General features: G+C 38.5%; 1 protein-coding gene across 4 annotated transcripts in view; it reads left to right on the forward strand.

Annotated features, from left to right (window-relative positions):
- Positions 1-3,075: 3,075 nt before the first annotated feature.
- The window catches only part of LOC138090328 (complement factor H-related protein 5-like), a 28,436-nt gene continuing 19,300 nt past the window's right edge, over positions 3,076-12,211 (forward strand). For 2 of the 4 annotated variants that reach the window (XM_068985818.1, XM_068985819.1), the window contains exons 1-4: positions 3,076-3,190; positions 7,638-7,832; positions 8,699-8,875; positions 10,618-10,800. In XM_068985818.1, coding sequence (XP_068841919.1) covers positions 3,133-3,190; positions 7,638-7,832; positions 8,699-8,875; positions 10,618-10,800 — 613 coding nt within the window. In that variant the 5' untranslated portion in view covers positions 3,076-3,132. The remainder of the gene's footprint in view (positions 3,191-7,637; positions 7,833-8,698; positions 8,876-10,617; positions 10,801-12,211) is intronic. The other 2 variants (XM_068985820.1, XM_068985821.1) reach the window with 2 other exon arrangements.

The following is a 12,211-nucleotide window of genomic DNA, read 5'->3' on the forward strand; positions in this document are numbered from 1 at the left end:
GATGAGATGGCTGGACGGCATCACTGATGAAATGAACATGAACTTGGGCAAACTTAGGGAGGTGGTGAAGGACAGGGAAGCCTGGCGTGCTGCAGTCCAAGGGGTTGCAAAGAGTCGGTCACGAGTGGGTGACTGAATGACAACACAAGGTATAAGCAAACTTCAAATGTTTATAGTGATCATTAACGTGAAGGTACCTTATTGGAGCAAGAATGGTGAATACCCATGATCCAAATGTAAAATATGTTTTACCGTAATCCTATTTGGCATGTGATCGTTAATACAGAAACTGTCAAATAGACAGAACTGGCACAGCTCTAGGTCAAGACTGCCAGGTCCATAATCTTCTCCTACGCTTGATGAACAGCAACAGGAGAAAGTTTTACTTAATTTTTCCTACTGGTAATTATGAGATAATTATGCCTTCTTTGAAGAACGAGCTTTGGGGTTTAAAAGAGATAACAATTGTAAAGACAAGTTCTAGAACTACTAATTAAGTGTCGGATATTACTATGATTTATTTTATTCAATCCTAAAATTTTCATTTTAGGCTTAAAGTTGACTTAAAGCTCAACATTCAGAAAATTAAGATCATGGCATCCAGTCCCATCACTTCATGGCAAGTAGATGGGGAAACAGTAGCTGACATTATTTTTCTGGGCTCCAAAATCATTGCAGATGGTGATTGAAGCCATGAAATTAAAAGACGCTTACTCCTTGGACGGAAAGTTATGACCAACCTAGATAGCATATTCAAAAGCAGAGACATTGCTTTGCCAACAAAGGTCCGTCTAGTCAAGGCTATGCTTTTTCCAGTAGTCATGTATGGATGTGAGAGTTGGACTGTGAAGAAAGCTGAGCGCCAAAGAATTGATGCTTTTGAACTGTGGTGTTGGAGAAGACTCTTGAGAGTCCCTTGGACTGCAAGTTCATCCAACCAGTCCATTCTGAAGGAGATCAGTCCTGGGTGTTCATTGGAAGTTCAGTTCAGTTCAGTTCAGTTGCTCAGTCATGTCCGACTCTTTGCGACCCCATGAATCGCAGCACGCCAGGCCTCCCTGTTCATCACCAACCGGAATGATGCTAAAGCTGAAACTCCAGTACTTTGGCCACCTCATGTGAAGAGTTGACTCATTGGAAAAGACTCTGATGCTGGGAGGGATTAGGGGCAGGAGAAGAAGGGGACAACAGAGGATGAGATGGCTGGATGGCATCACCGACTCGATGGACGTGAGTCTGAGTGAACTCCAGGAGCTGGTGATGGACAGGGAGCCTGGCGTGCTGCAGTTCATGGGGTCGCAAAGAGTCGGACACGACTGAGCAACTGAACTAACTAACTAACTAACACAAAGAGAGCAAGACAATCCTTTCTCTCAACATATTGGGAAGTAAAACTGGAATAACTTGGATGTGAATAAAATGAACTTTCACCCCTGTGTATGGCATACAGTTCCCTATTTCTTTCAGTGTCTCATATTTTTCAACTTTTTATTTTATATTGGAGCATAGTTGATTAACAGTGCTGTATTAGTTTCAGATGTACAGCAAGTGATTCAGTTATACATATAAATGTACCTATTCTTTTTCAAATTCTTTGAAAATTCATTACTTTTTTGGTTGTTGAAAACTAGATATTTTAGGTAACATATGGTAATACATATGAATTCTGAATCCTCTCCAATCAAGGGCTTGCTGCAATTGCTAGTGTTTGTTTATTTGTTTAGTGACCAGTGTGGACTAATTCTGTGGAGTCTGATTTTCCCACAGTATGTAGATTTTGATGACATTGCTTAATTTTTTATTTTTTAATCTGACTTCCTAGGGGTCATCCTTGAGTCAGCATAGCTTAGTAGTCAGACAATAACTGGTCAGATGTTTTGCTTAAGCATATTGACTAAGTAAGGATTTCACCTTTATCTCCAGAACAGTGTGTGGCCTGGGGAAATGCTTACAAAATTCAGAGAATTTACAAGTCTGCTCCACATTTAGCCAAGGACTAGAGTCTCTCTCCGCTTTCTCTGATGGAGCAGTCGTGTGCGTATCCATTGACTTCTGACCACTAGCAACAAGGAGCATCTTAGTGGGCACCTTTGGGCTGCCTGCCCCTGTCTCCAAATCACCCTGTTAAATGGCTGGCTGAGCTGCCATTTTCTTACTTGCTCCAAATAGTACCAGCTAGAGATGCAGGTCTTCCTGGATTGTTTGTATAATAAACACATACTCTCTGCTGCAGTCTACGATGTCACTGGGGCCGGATTTTTCCAAGCTCTGCTTTCCCTCCAGGCAGCAAAACCTCCAGCCCAGGGGGGTTGCCTGGCCGCTCAGCCTGCAACTTCTGAGCCAGGGCGAAAGAGAGGAGCCAGGGAGCAGTCGCTCTTTTTACTGAATAAACATTTCTCAAGAGCATACTCTTCGACCCATTTCCAGAAACTATAAATGCTTTTGTAGTTTTGTGGGTTTGTTTTTTTTCTTACCCCATTTACTTCTATCTTTGGGGAGAGATTATGTTCAGGTTTTCTCATAGCCATTCTTAAAGTCCCTCCTGAACAAAATGACTTTGAAATATAACCTGCTAAAGATTTTCAGGAAGCTTTATCTGACAAACTTATTTTTGACTAGACTTTCAAAATGTCTACAAATATGAAAACTATCAAGAAGAAACTTAATTCTCTGTGCCTCTTTAAGAGGAACATATAACTGTCAGGTTGATGCTGTGTTAAAATGAAGGCTGATGGCCTTCACCTGGCTGGCCCTGAAACAGCTCACTTCTTGGCCAGCAAGAAGAAAGAAGGGGCTTCATCTCTCTTCCTCAGTGGTCCATTTCTGAACCCTTCAAACTGGGAAACTTAGTAAGTGCAACCACAAAGAAGTTGCACAGCTATTAATAGCATTGTGCTCAAATATCAAATGAAGGATTCAGAGTATTAACGTGAAAACACTGATCAGATATTATTTAGAGATTTCACATTACCCTGTGTGAACTTTGATATTTACCAAAAGGATTTCAGTACACTGGCTTCCTGGTAATGCACGGAATTCACAGTCATGCTCATAACTGTAAATGAAGCAGCGCTGAGAGGAACACCATCACTGCAGGGCCGATTTTAATTACATGCTGCTAGCGTAACTGGCATGTTGCTTTTAACTCATGTACTTCTAATCTTATGGATTTCTACTGTGGGGGGACAAGGTAAGTTGAAGCCTGAAAACAGCTCTGAATATTGAGTTCCTCTCTCAAATGTGTGTGTTGTGTGTACATATATTTTTAAATGAATACAGGGGTGAAAATATTGGGAATAAAGGATCATCATTTTTGTTTTTAATGAAAATATTTTCTAACATGCAATTAAGGGAAAATAGAATGAAACAATTTTTGTATGTTAAGTTATGATATATAAGTAGCCACCAAATACAAAATCTGGAGAGAAACTGAATGTTGAAAAATCTGCATATGATAAAGGTAAAAAAGTGAAGTGCCAACGTAATCCTGCATGAATGCTGCGACGCCACAGACCAGAAAAAGTATACCGAGGAAGCCTGGACACCTGCAATATGTTTGAATTTTCATAGATTTTTTAAATTTAAGATTTGAATATTATTAAATTCAGGAATTTCCTATTTCAATCTAATCATCACTTGACAAAGAAAAATCTTTTTTTTTAACTAAAATATAATTTGATGTACAATAATATATTAGTTTCAGGTGTACTACAAAGTAATTTGACGTTTGCATGCATACATTATGAAATGGTCATCATGATAATTCTCATAACAATCTGTCCCCAAACAAAGATATTACAGCAGTATCGATTCTATTCTTTCCGCTGTATACTACATCCCTGTGGCTTACTTATTTTATACCTGGAAGTTTGTTCCTCTTAATGTTCTTCACCTATTTCACCTGTCCACTCTCCACCTTCCTCACCTCTGGCAGCCACACGTTTGCTCTACGATGAGTCTGCTTTTGTTTTGTCTGGTTTCTTTTTGTTTTGCTTTCTGGATTTTGAAATCCTCACATGTAAGTGGAGTCATACAGTTTTTTCTCTGTCTGACTTATTTTAATTAGTAGAATGCTCTCCAGGTCCATCCACGTTGTCACAAATGGCAAGATTTCCTTTTTTATGGTTGAGTATCCCATGGTATGTACAAATACCATATCTTCTTTACCCATTCATTTATCTGTGGACACTTAGGTTGCTTTCAAGTCTTGGCTGTTATAAATAGTACTGCTGTGAAGTTTGAGGTGCATTTATCTTTCTGAATTAGTGTCATCTCTTTTAATGAAACTATAGAGCATATCCTTATTTTCATATGTAATAAAACTAGTGAGATACCAATAAATTATTTGCTTCTTCTGAGCTTTTCAGCAAGGTTTAAAATGAAAAAAAAAAAAGTACACCACTTCTCCTTTAATACAAAACACTATGTCTCACAGTATTTTAAAAAATGTCACATCTTGTTTTGTGTTGAAATAAAATCCATCACATCTGAGCAATTGCAAGTGAAATATCCTACAAGATCTAGGGTAACTGATTAAACTGTATATGGATGTGGGATTTTAGTCATGTGCTTTACCATTTGATTTTCAGAAAGTATTTGTTTTGCTCTTTTGATGCTAATTTTTGCAAATAGTTGTTCTCTTTGGGAAAATCTCTTCAGTCCTAACATAAGAAAAAATAAGAACTATAAAATTCCTTCCTTTTATGATCCACCATTATAAAAGTTGCAAAACATTATTTCTACAGACTTGAAAATTACTCTAGTTTGTTTATACATTTTTCATAGAATTATAATCAGAGGACTATAGTTAGCTAATGGGAAAAAAAGTATTTTTCTCCAGTAACAGATATTGCTTAGTCAATTAAAAATACCAACTTCTCTGGTTAGCCTAAAGTAAGGATCAGACCTTTTAACAACATCCTCACTGAAAAACTGTATGTATGGGTGTATTTGACTCTTTTTAACCTATGTGTCTGGTAAATATTGTTTTGAAAACCATCAAGAATGGACATTAAGAGGGGGTTTCTAAATTGAGGGAGGGGAAGCAGAAGAAGATGAATATAAAATATAGTCATATGTAGAATTTTGACAACCTGAAATCTGAGGGCTTCCCAGGTGGTTCCGTCGTAAAGAGCCCATCTGCCAAGCAAGAGGTGCAGGTTCAGTCCCTGGGTTGAGAAGATCTCCTGGAGAAGGAAATGGCAACCCACTCCAGTATTCCTGCATGGGAAATCCCATGGCCAGAGGAGCCCGGCGGGCTGTAATCCATGGGGTTGCAAAGGGTTGACTTAGTGACTGCACAATGACAACATTGTGTAAAAAGTGCAAAAAAATGTTCAAGCTTCAATCTAGTCTCCTAGAGCTTTTAGAGAAGCTCCATCAAAAGTTGTATCACTACTAAGTCAGGAGCCCCCAGTCTCCAGGATCTAACGCCTGATGATCTCTGGTGGAGCTGATGCAATAATAACAAAATAAAGTGCATAATAAGTGTAATGCACTTGAATCATTCCCGAATCATCACCCTCACCCCCAGCCATGGAAAAATTGTCTTCCACAAAACCAGTTCCTGGTGCCAAAAAGGTTGGGGACTGCTGTACAGTTAAGTGATTCGTGAGTTTGTGTTGGTGCTGGAGAAGACTCTTGAGAGTCTCTTGGATTCTAAAGAGATAAAATCAGTCAATCCTAAAGGAAATCAACCCTGACTATTCTTTGGAAGGACTGATGCTGAAGCTGAAACTCCAAAACTTTGGCCACCTGATGAGAAGAGCCCATTCCTTGGAAAAGACCCTAAGGCAGGGAAAGATTGAAGGCAGGGGGAGAAAAGGGTGACAGAGGATGAGATGGTTAGATAGCATCACCAGCTCAATGGAGATGAGTTTGAGCAAGCTCTGGGAGATAGTGGAAGACTGGGAATCCATGGGGTTGCATAGTCAGACATGACTTAGCAACTGAGCAGCAACAACAGCTGTTCATTTCCCTGTTGAGAGACTGGCCGGAGTGCGAAAGAAGCATGCTAACACTTGCACAGTTCAACATTCTTCATGCTTTCAGCAGTAGAATATTTATCAAAGACTATACTGTGCAGCAACAAGTTCAAAAGAAAACGAAACTCCGTGTCTCATTACAATGCACAGGATCTTATGAGGAAAGCAAACCATGTAAATAAGCAAATAGATTGCAAGGTTGTGTGTGTGTATGTGTGTCCCGTAAGAAATGTACTCCCAAGGTTTTATCAGAATGTCAAGCCTTGAGAAATCATTTTCTCCTTTTGGAGTGGGTAACTGGGTAAAGGAGACCTATGAAAAGCAGTTATTGGATCAGTGCCAATGCTGAGCTACAAGAGTATTTGCTAAACATTGAATAATGAGCTTTGAAGGGCGGGTAAAACAGGGACATTTGGAGGATGGAAGCAAGGTTATTCTGCATAGCAAAGAATATGTAGGTTAAAATGCATGGAAATCGAATACTATAGTTTGACAGGCAGACAAGAAATATCTGTAAAAGAATTATGGGAGGTACTACCATCAGTGAAAGCTTCCCTGATGGCTCAGATGGTAAAGAATCTGGCTGTAATGCAGGAGATCCAGATTCCATCCCTGGGTTGGGAAGATCCCCTGGAGAAGGAAATGGCAGCTCACTCCAGTATTCTTGCCTGGAGAATCCCATGGACGGAGGAGCCTGGTGGGCTACAGTCCATAGGGTTGCACAGAGTTGGGCACACCGAGCGACTCACACTTTCACCATCAGTGTATGAGGGTTTTTTTTTTCCCCCCCTCCAAAACCATCTAATATAAAATTTTAGACACTTAGATAAGCAACTTCAGATTTCACAAGTGAAATACTATGCGAATTACTAGCTTCAAATATTGTGCAACGTTGAAAATCACCTCTAGATAAGCGGAAAGGGGAAATTTCCCTGGTTAATTTGTGAGCTGAGTTTCTGTAAGTTGCTTTTTTCTTTTTCCAAATAAAGAGAAAACAAACAAACAAACAAAACACTTCATCTTCAATGTAGCAGGAAAATACAGACAAGACAGAGACTTCAGGTGGAGCTACCTAGGACTAGGATACAGAGTAGAGAGAGGAGGCGAGTGGAGATGCCAGCATGTCCTGTACACCAGTGAGGTCTTACTGCTGTCCCACTCTGCTTGGCTCTTAACCTGTGGGAAATTTTCTTCTTGAAGATACTGCAAAGGACATTATATTTCACATGACTCTAACATCTACATTTTACCTTCACTGACAATGTGCTGTGTGCTAAATCGCTCAGTTGTGTCAATTTTTGCAACCCTATGGACTGTAGCCCGCCAGGCTCCTCTGTCCATGGGATTCTCCAGGCAAGAATACTGGAGTGGGTTGCCATGCCCTCCTCCAGGGGATCTTCCTGACCCAGGGATCAAACCTGAGTCTTTTATGTTTCCTGCACTGATAGACGGGTTCTTTACCACTAGCACCTGTACTCTTCATTAGAGATCTTTCTTTGTTCTTAACTAATTAGGGCACCGGAGGGCATTAAGCTAAAGGAATTTAAGCTAGCTGAAAGAAAAAAAGTATTGATAAGATGATTAAAATATGATTTGATGATTCATAAATGTAGATTCATATTTAATTCTTCAGTTTTGGTTTACTTTTCCCAGGGAGACATTGTGATTTTCCAAAAATAAACCATGGAATTCTGTACAATGAAAAGAAATACAAGGCATCTCTCCCAGTTTCTCTTGGGAAAATTTTCTATTATTCCTGTGAATATAATTTTATGTCTCCTTCAAAACAGTTTTGGACTCCCATAACATGCACAGAGGGCGGATGGTCACCGACTCCAAAGTGTCTCAGTGAGTAAATGCCTGATGGGGATGAACCGTTCGGGGAGTGGAGAAGGACGCAGCAGGTGGGGTCCCAGGGTCTTGACAGAGAGTCACAGGGGTCAGGACTAGAGGAGGCAGCAAAGAGGAGAGATGCAGTCCTTCATGTTTTGAGAAGACTGTTTTGAAAACCAAATGAAGAATGAATATATGAGCTTTCTTTCATGTTGTAAGTTTTAAAACTGATCATTAATATATTTCACTCCTAATATTTATGTCCTAATATTCATTTGTTATCAGCCTGGTCATAATTTTTTCTTTAAAAAAGTCTTTGTACTTATCCATTCTCTTTTGAAATGTATCATTCTCTTGAATATTGAAAGGAGCACATAAGGTTTAGCATCTATACTTTTACATTTTCCATAGATTACTTTTTTTGTGCCTAAAATTATGTCTATACTAATCCTTCAATAAATGTGAAGAGCGTACTCAGGAGGTAACAAGTGTACTAAAACAGAAAAACAATGGGGGGGAGCAGAATAAATGAGCCAACAAAGTAATAATAATGGCCTTTCTATAAAAAACATTTATGAGAATTGAGAGAGAAACATTAACATACTATTTATACCTAGAAAAGTTTATAAAAATAAAATATTTTATTATAAAAACCATAGAACAATGGAGTGAAATGTTAATTTCCTTTTGTGTTTGAAACATATATGAAAAGTATATATTTCATCAATACAGCAGCAAAACCTAAATTCTTTTAAAATTTTATTTTCATACTTACTTTTAGCTTTGAAAGTTTTCCATTAAAAAATATTGTAAGATGCAAATGTATTTTACTATTGTTTTACCACTTCCATCTGGTACATTAAACAACTTTTGGTCCTTAGGAGTGTGTTTCTTTCCTTTTGTGGAAAACGGTCAATCTGCATCTTCGGGACAAACATACCTGGAAGGTGCCACTGTGCAAATTACCTGCAATAAGGGCTACAGCCTCCCGGATAACAAGGGCAGCATTACCTGTGCTGAAGGGGGCTGGTCCTCCCCCCCTGAATGCATCTCCACCAGTAAGTGAAATGCCATCTTCTCCAATCCTGGAATATGTTGTGATTTTTTTTTTAAAGAAATAAACCTATTGTCACGTCTTAAGTAGAGATTTCACCACTTGCTTTTATCTTACACATTTGTTTTTTAGTTACAGCTGTCTCTGAATGGATGCACAAGTAACATAGTTTGCCTGCCTACGCAAATCAAACAAATATTAAACAAGAATATAAGCACTTGCAGATAGTACCTTTACATTAAAGTAATACCCATTTTTTGTGTACAGTGCATTAAAATTATCATGTTAGCTGAGAATAAATATCTAGAAAACTAAAATATTAAAGAGAAAAAAGTCCAATACCAGTTAAAATGTCTTATAACTAAGGCAATTGTTAATAATGAACCTTTTGTGTTAATATTAAATTCACATGCTTGATTCAATAAACAATTTCTAGGTTTTAAAAATTTTGTACTTGTGAGAGTTATGTCTGTCACTGATTTAAAATCTGGAAAACAATTCCTTTGGAAACTATAACATGGCAGCATCTTCCAGACCTCTGGAATCATCATAATAACTTATAATCATCTTTCTATTATATAAAATCTATAATAATTTATAATCATCTTTCCAGTTCCCTATAGTAACTCTATGCCTGCACGGTGTATTCAAGGAGACATAAAAACTTCTCTAGCTGTTTCTCACCATAGTGCCAATTCTTTGTTACTCGGCCCTATAAATTCTAGCTGCCAGGGCCTCCAAAACCCTTATCTCCCTCTTCTCATCTCAGAAAAACCACAGGACTCTGCCTGGCTTCTCCTCCCTGGGAGCTGGGATGCTCACAAAGATATGCTTCGGGGTTTGGACTTTGCTTATCTCCCTTCTCTTAATCATCAGGGACCTGCACTGCAGTTTCCAGTTTCCTGGAAATGCGTTTTGTCCAGTTTTCCAGCTTTTTAACCAGTGGGAAGAAATGCTGATACCAGCTACTTCATCTTACAGGAAGTGGAGTCTTCTGGTATGCTTTTTAAAAAAGCAATTTTGCTATCAAAATCACTTCACATCTTCAATATTTAAATTTAACCTTTTAGGAAACAGACTCTTTCTAAAACAGATTGAATGACAACAGTGTTTCAGTAAACAGTGAGGCCATGGTTTCTTAACAATTACAGAGGGCTTAAACATGACCAATATTTGCCAAAAACATAAAATAAAAGAACAAATCTATTGACATCATATCTGAAATGTCCAGTGACCGAAAAGGGTTCATGTTGTATAAGCTTCACTTATGGTGCAAATGTTTTTGCAACCCATTTAATGGGGTGATGGCAACCGAAGTCCAAGGACTGAGTTTCAAAGCTTGACAGCTCCGTCTGAGCACTGCCGACTCACAAGGAGATCCAGACCAGTGAGGAAACTTAAGCAAAGGGCTCAGTTTGCTGCAAATCATCCGTAATTCTTTGTAGGAAATTATTATATAGCCGAATTGAATTTCTCTTGGGCATACCAAAACTCTCTGGTCAGAGTTCTTTCCTTGCTTTAACTAGAGCAACACATTTATTTTTAATGTGGCTTATTCTATGTAAAATATTTTATATAGTTTCCTAAAATATTTTCTTTGAGGTTTAATAAACTAAAAATGTGGATTGCAAGAATAGTTCGAGGCTGTGGTTTTCCTGAAAGGCTTTATGTTTTTCTTTTTATAGTCATATTCATTGATTTATTATGAAAAATTTTAATAAATTTTTATATTTTCCTTTTTTTCAGAAAAATGTTTAAAAACAGATATTGTAGTTGCCAATGGGTTTTTTTCTGAGTCAGAATATGCTTATTCTGTAAATAAAGAAACGCAATATAAGTGTAAACCAGGATACACGACAGCAGATGGGAAAACATCAGGGACAGTTCAATGTTTGCAAGGTGGATGGTCAAGTCAACCCGCTTGTATTAGTAAGTAATTTTATACTTTACTATGTATCTTTCTGAACCCACAATGTGGAAGTTTACTCCAACTTTTTTTTTTTTTTGCTTCTTCAGAGATTAGATGGCACCATGTAAAATGATGTCAAACTAATTTTTTTTAAATATATTGATAAAATACAGGAATACTTCTATACCACATTGATTTAACTTCTTTGGTTATGTTTTTCCATGCCTCCAAAGGAGATAATCCTTCTCTTAAGTCTATTTTTATGGAGTGGGTTGCCATGTCCTACACCATTACAGAGCTTCAGGCAAAGCTGAATTTATTTGAGGCTGAGATCTTTGGGCATTTATCCTTCACCGTCTTCAAATTCTCAGTCTCCTGTAGTTGATTACTTGTTCATTTTAATATAAGTCATGAGTCCAAGGAACAAGCTTCATACATGATGTAGTGGTCCAAGGACACGAATACTGAACTCTTTTCAATCCATCATCTGATGCTGAGAGAAGGAGCAGGTCTAGAAATTCTAGTAATTTGTGAATATTTGAGAGGTATGGGTGGGTTTCAGGTTCTGGTTTCTGGGAAACTTACATTAACAATGGATTTCTTATTGTTACAGGTTTTCTTAGGGATACAAAATGATAAATCAGTACTCTATAATCAAGTTAGGAGGCATAGGAAAAAACCTTTAATTTGGTAGAATTTGAAGTTATATAGGGCTGCCTTGGTGGCTCAGATGGTCAAGAATCTGCCTGCAATGCAGGAGACCTGAGTTTGATCCCTGGGTCAGGAAGAACCCCTGGAGAAGGAAATGCCAACTCACTCTAGTATTCTTGCCTGGGAAATCTTATGGACAGAGGAGCCTGGTGGGCTACACAGTCCATGGGTTTGCAAAGAGTCAGACAAGACTGAGGGACTAAAACTTTCACTTTTCTTAGGCAGAGGAGCTCTCCAAATGATGAAAATGTGCTTATATTATTCTTATATTTTTATAAAATAAATATGAAATTTATTTTAAGCAACTGGATGCGTAAAAATTTGCATTTGGTGCCAGCTGTCTTTGTGAATTATCAGTTCAGTTCAGTTGCTCAGTCGTGTCCGACTTTTTCTGACCCCATGAATCACAGCACGCCAGGCCTCCCTGTCCATCACCAACTCCCGGAGTTCACTCAGACTCGCGTCCATCGAGTCAGTGATGCCATCCAGCCATCTCATCCTCTGTCGTCCCCTTCTTCTTCTGCCCCCAATCCCTCCCAGCATCAGGGTCTTTTCCAATGAGTCAACTCTTCACATGAGGTGGCCAAAGTACTGGAGTTTCAGCTTTAGCATCACTCCTTCCAAAGAAATCCCAGGGCTGATCTCCTTTAGAATGGACTGGTTGGATGTCCTTGCAGTCCAAGGGACTCTCAAGAGTCTTCTCCAACACCACAGTTCAAA

Source organism: Capricornis sumatraensis, chromosome 14, assembly GCF_032405125.1.
Source record: "Capricornis sumatraensis isolate serow.1 chromosome 14, serow.2, whole genome shotgun sequence".
Lineage (NCBI taxonomy): Eukaryota > Metazoa > Chordata > Mammalia > Artiodactyla > Bovidae > Capricornis > Capricornis sumatraensis.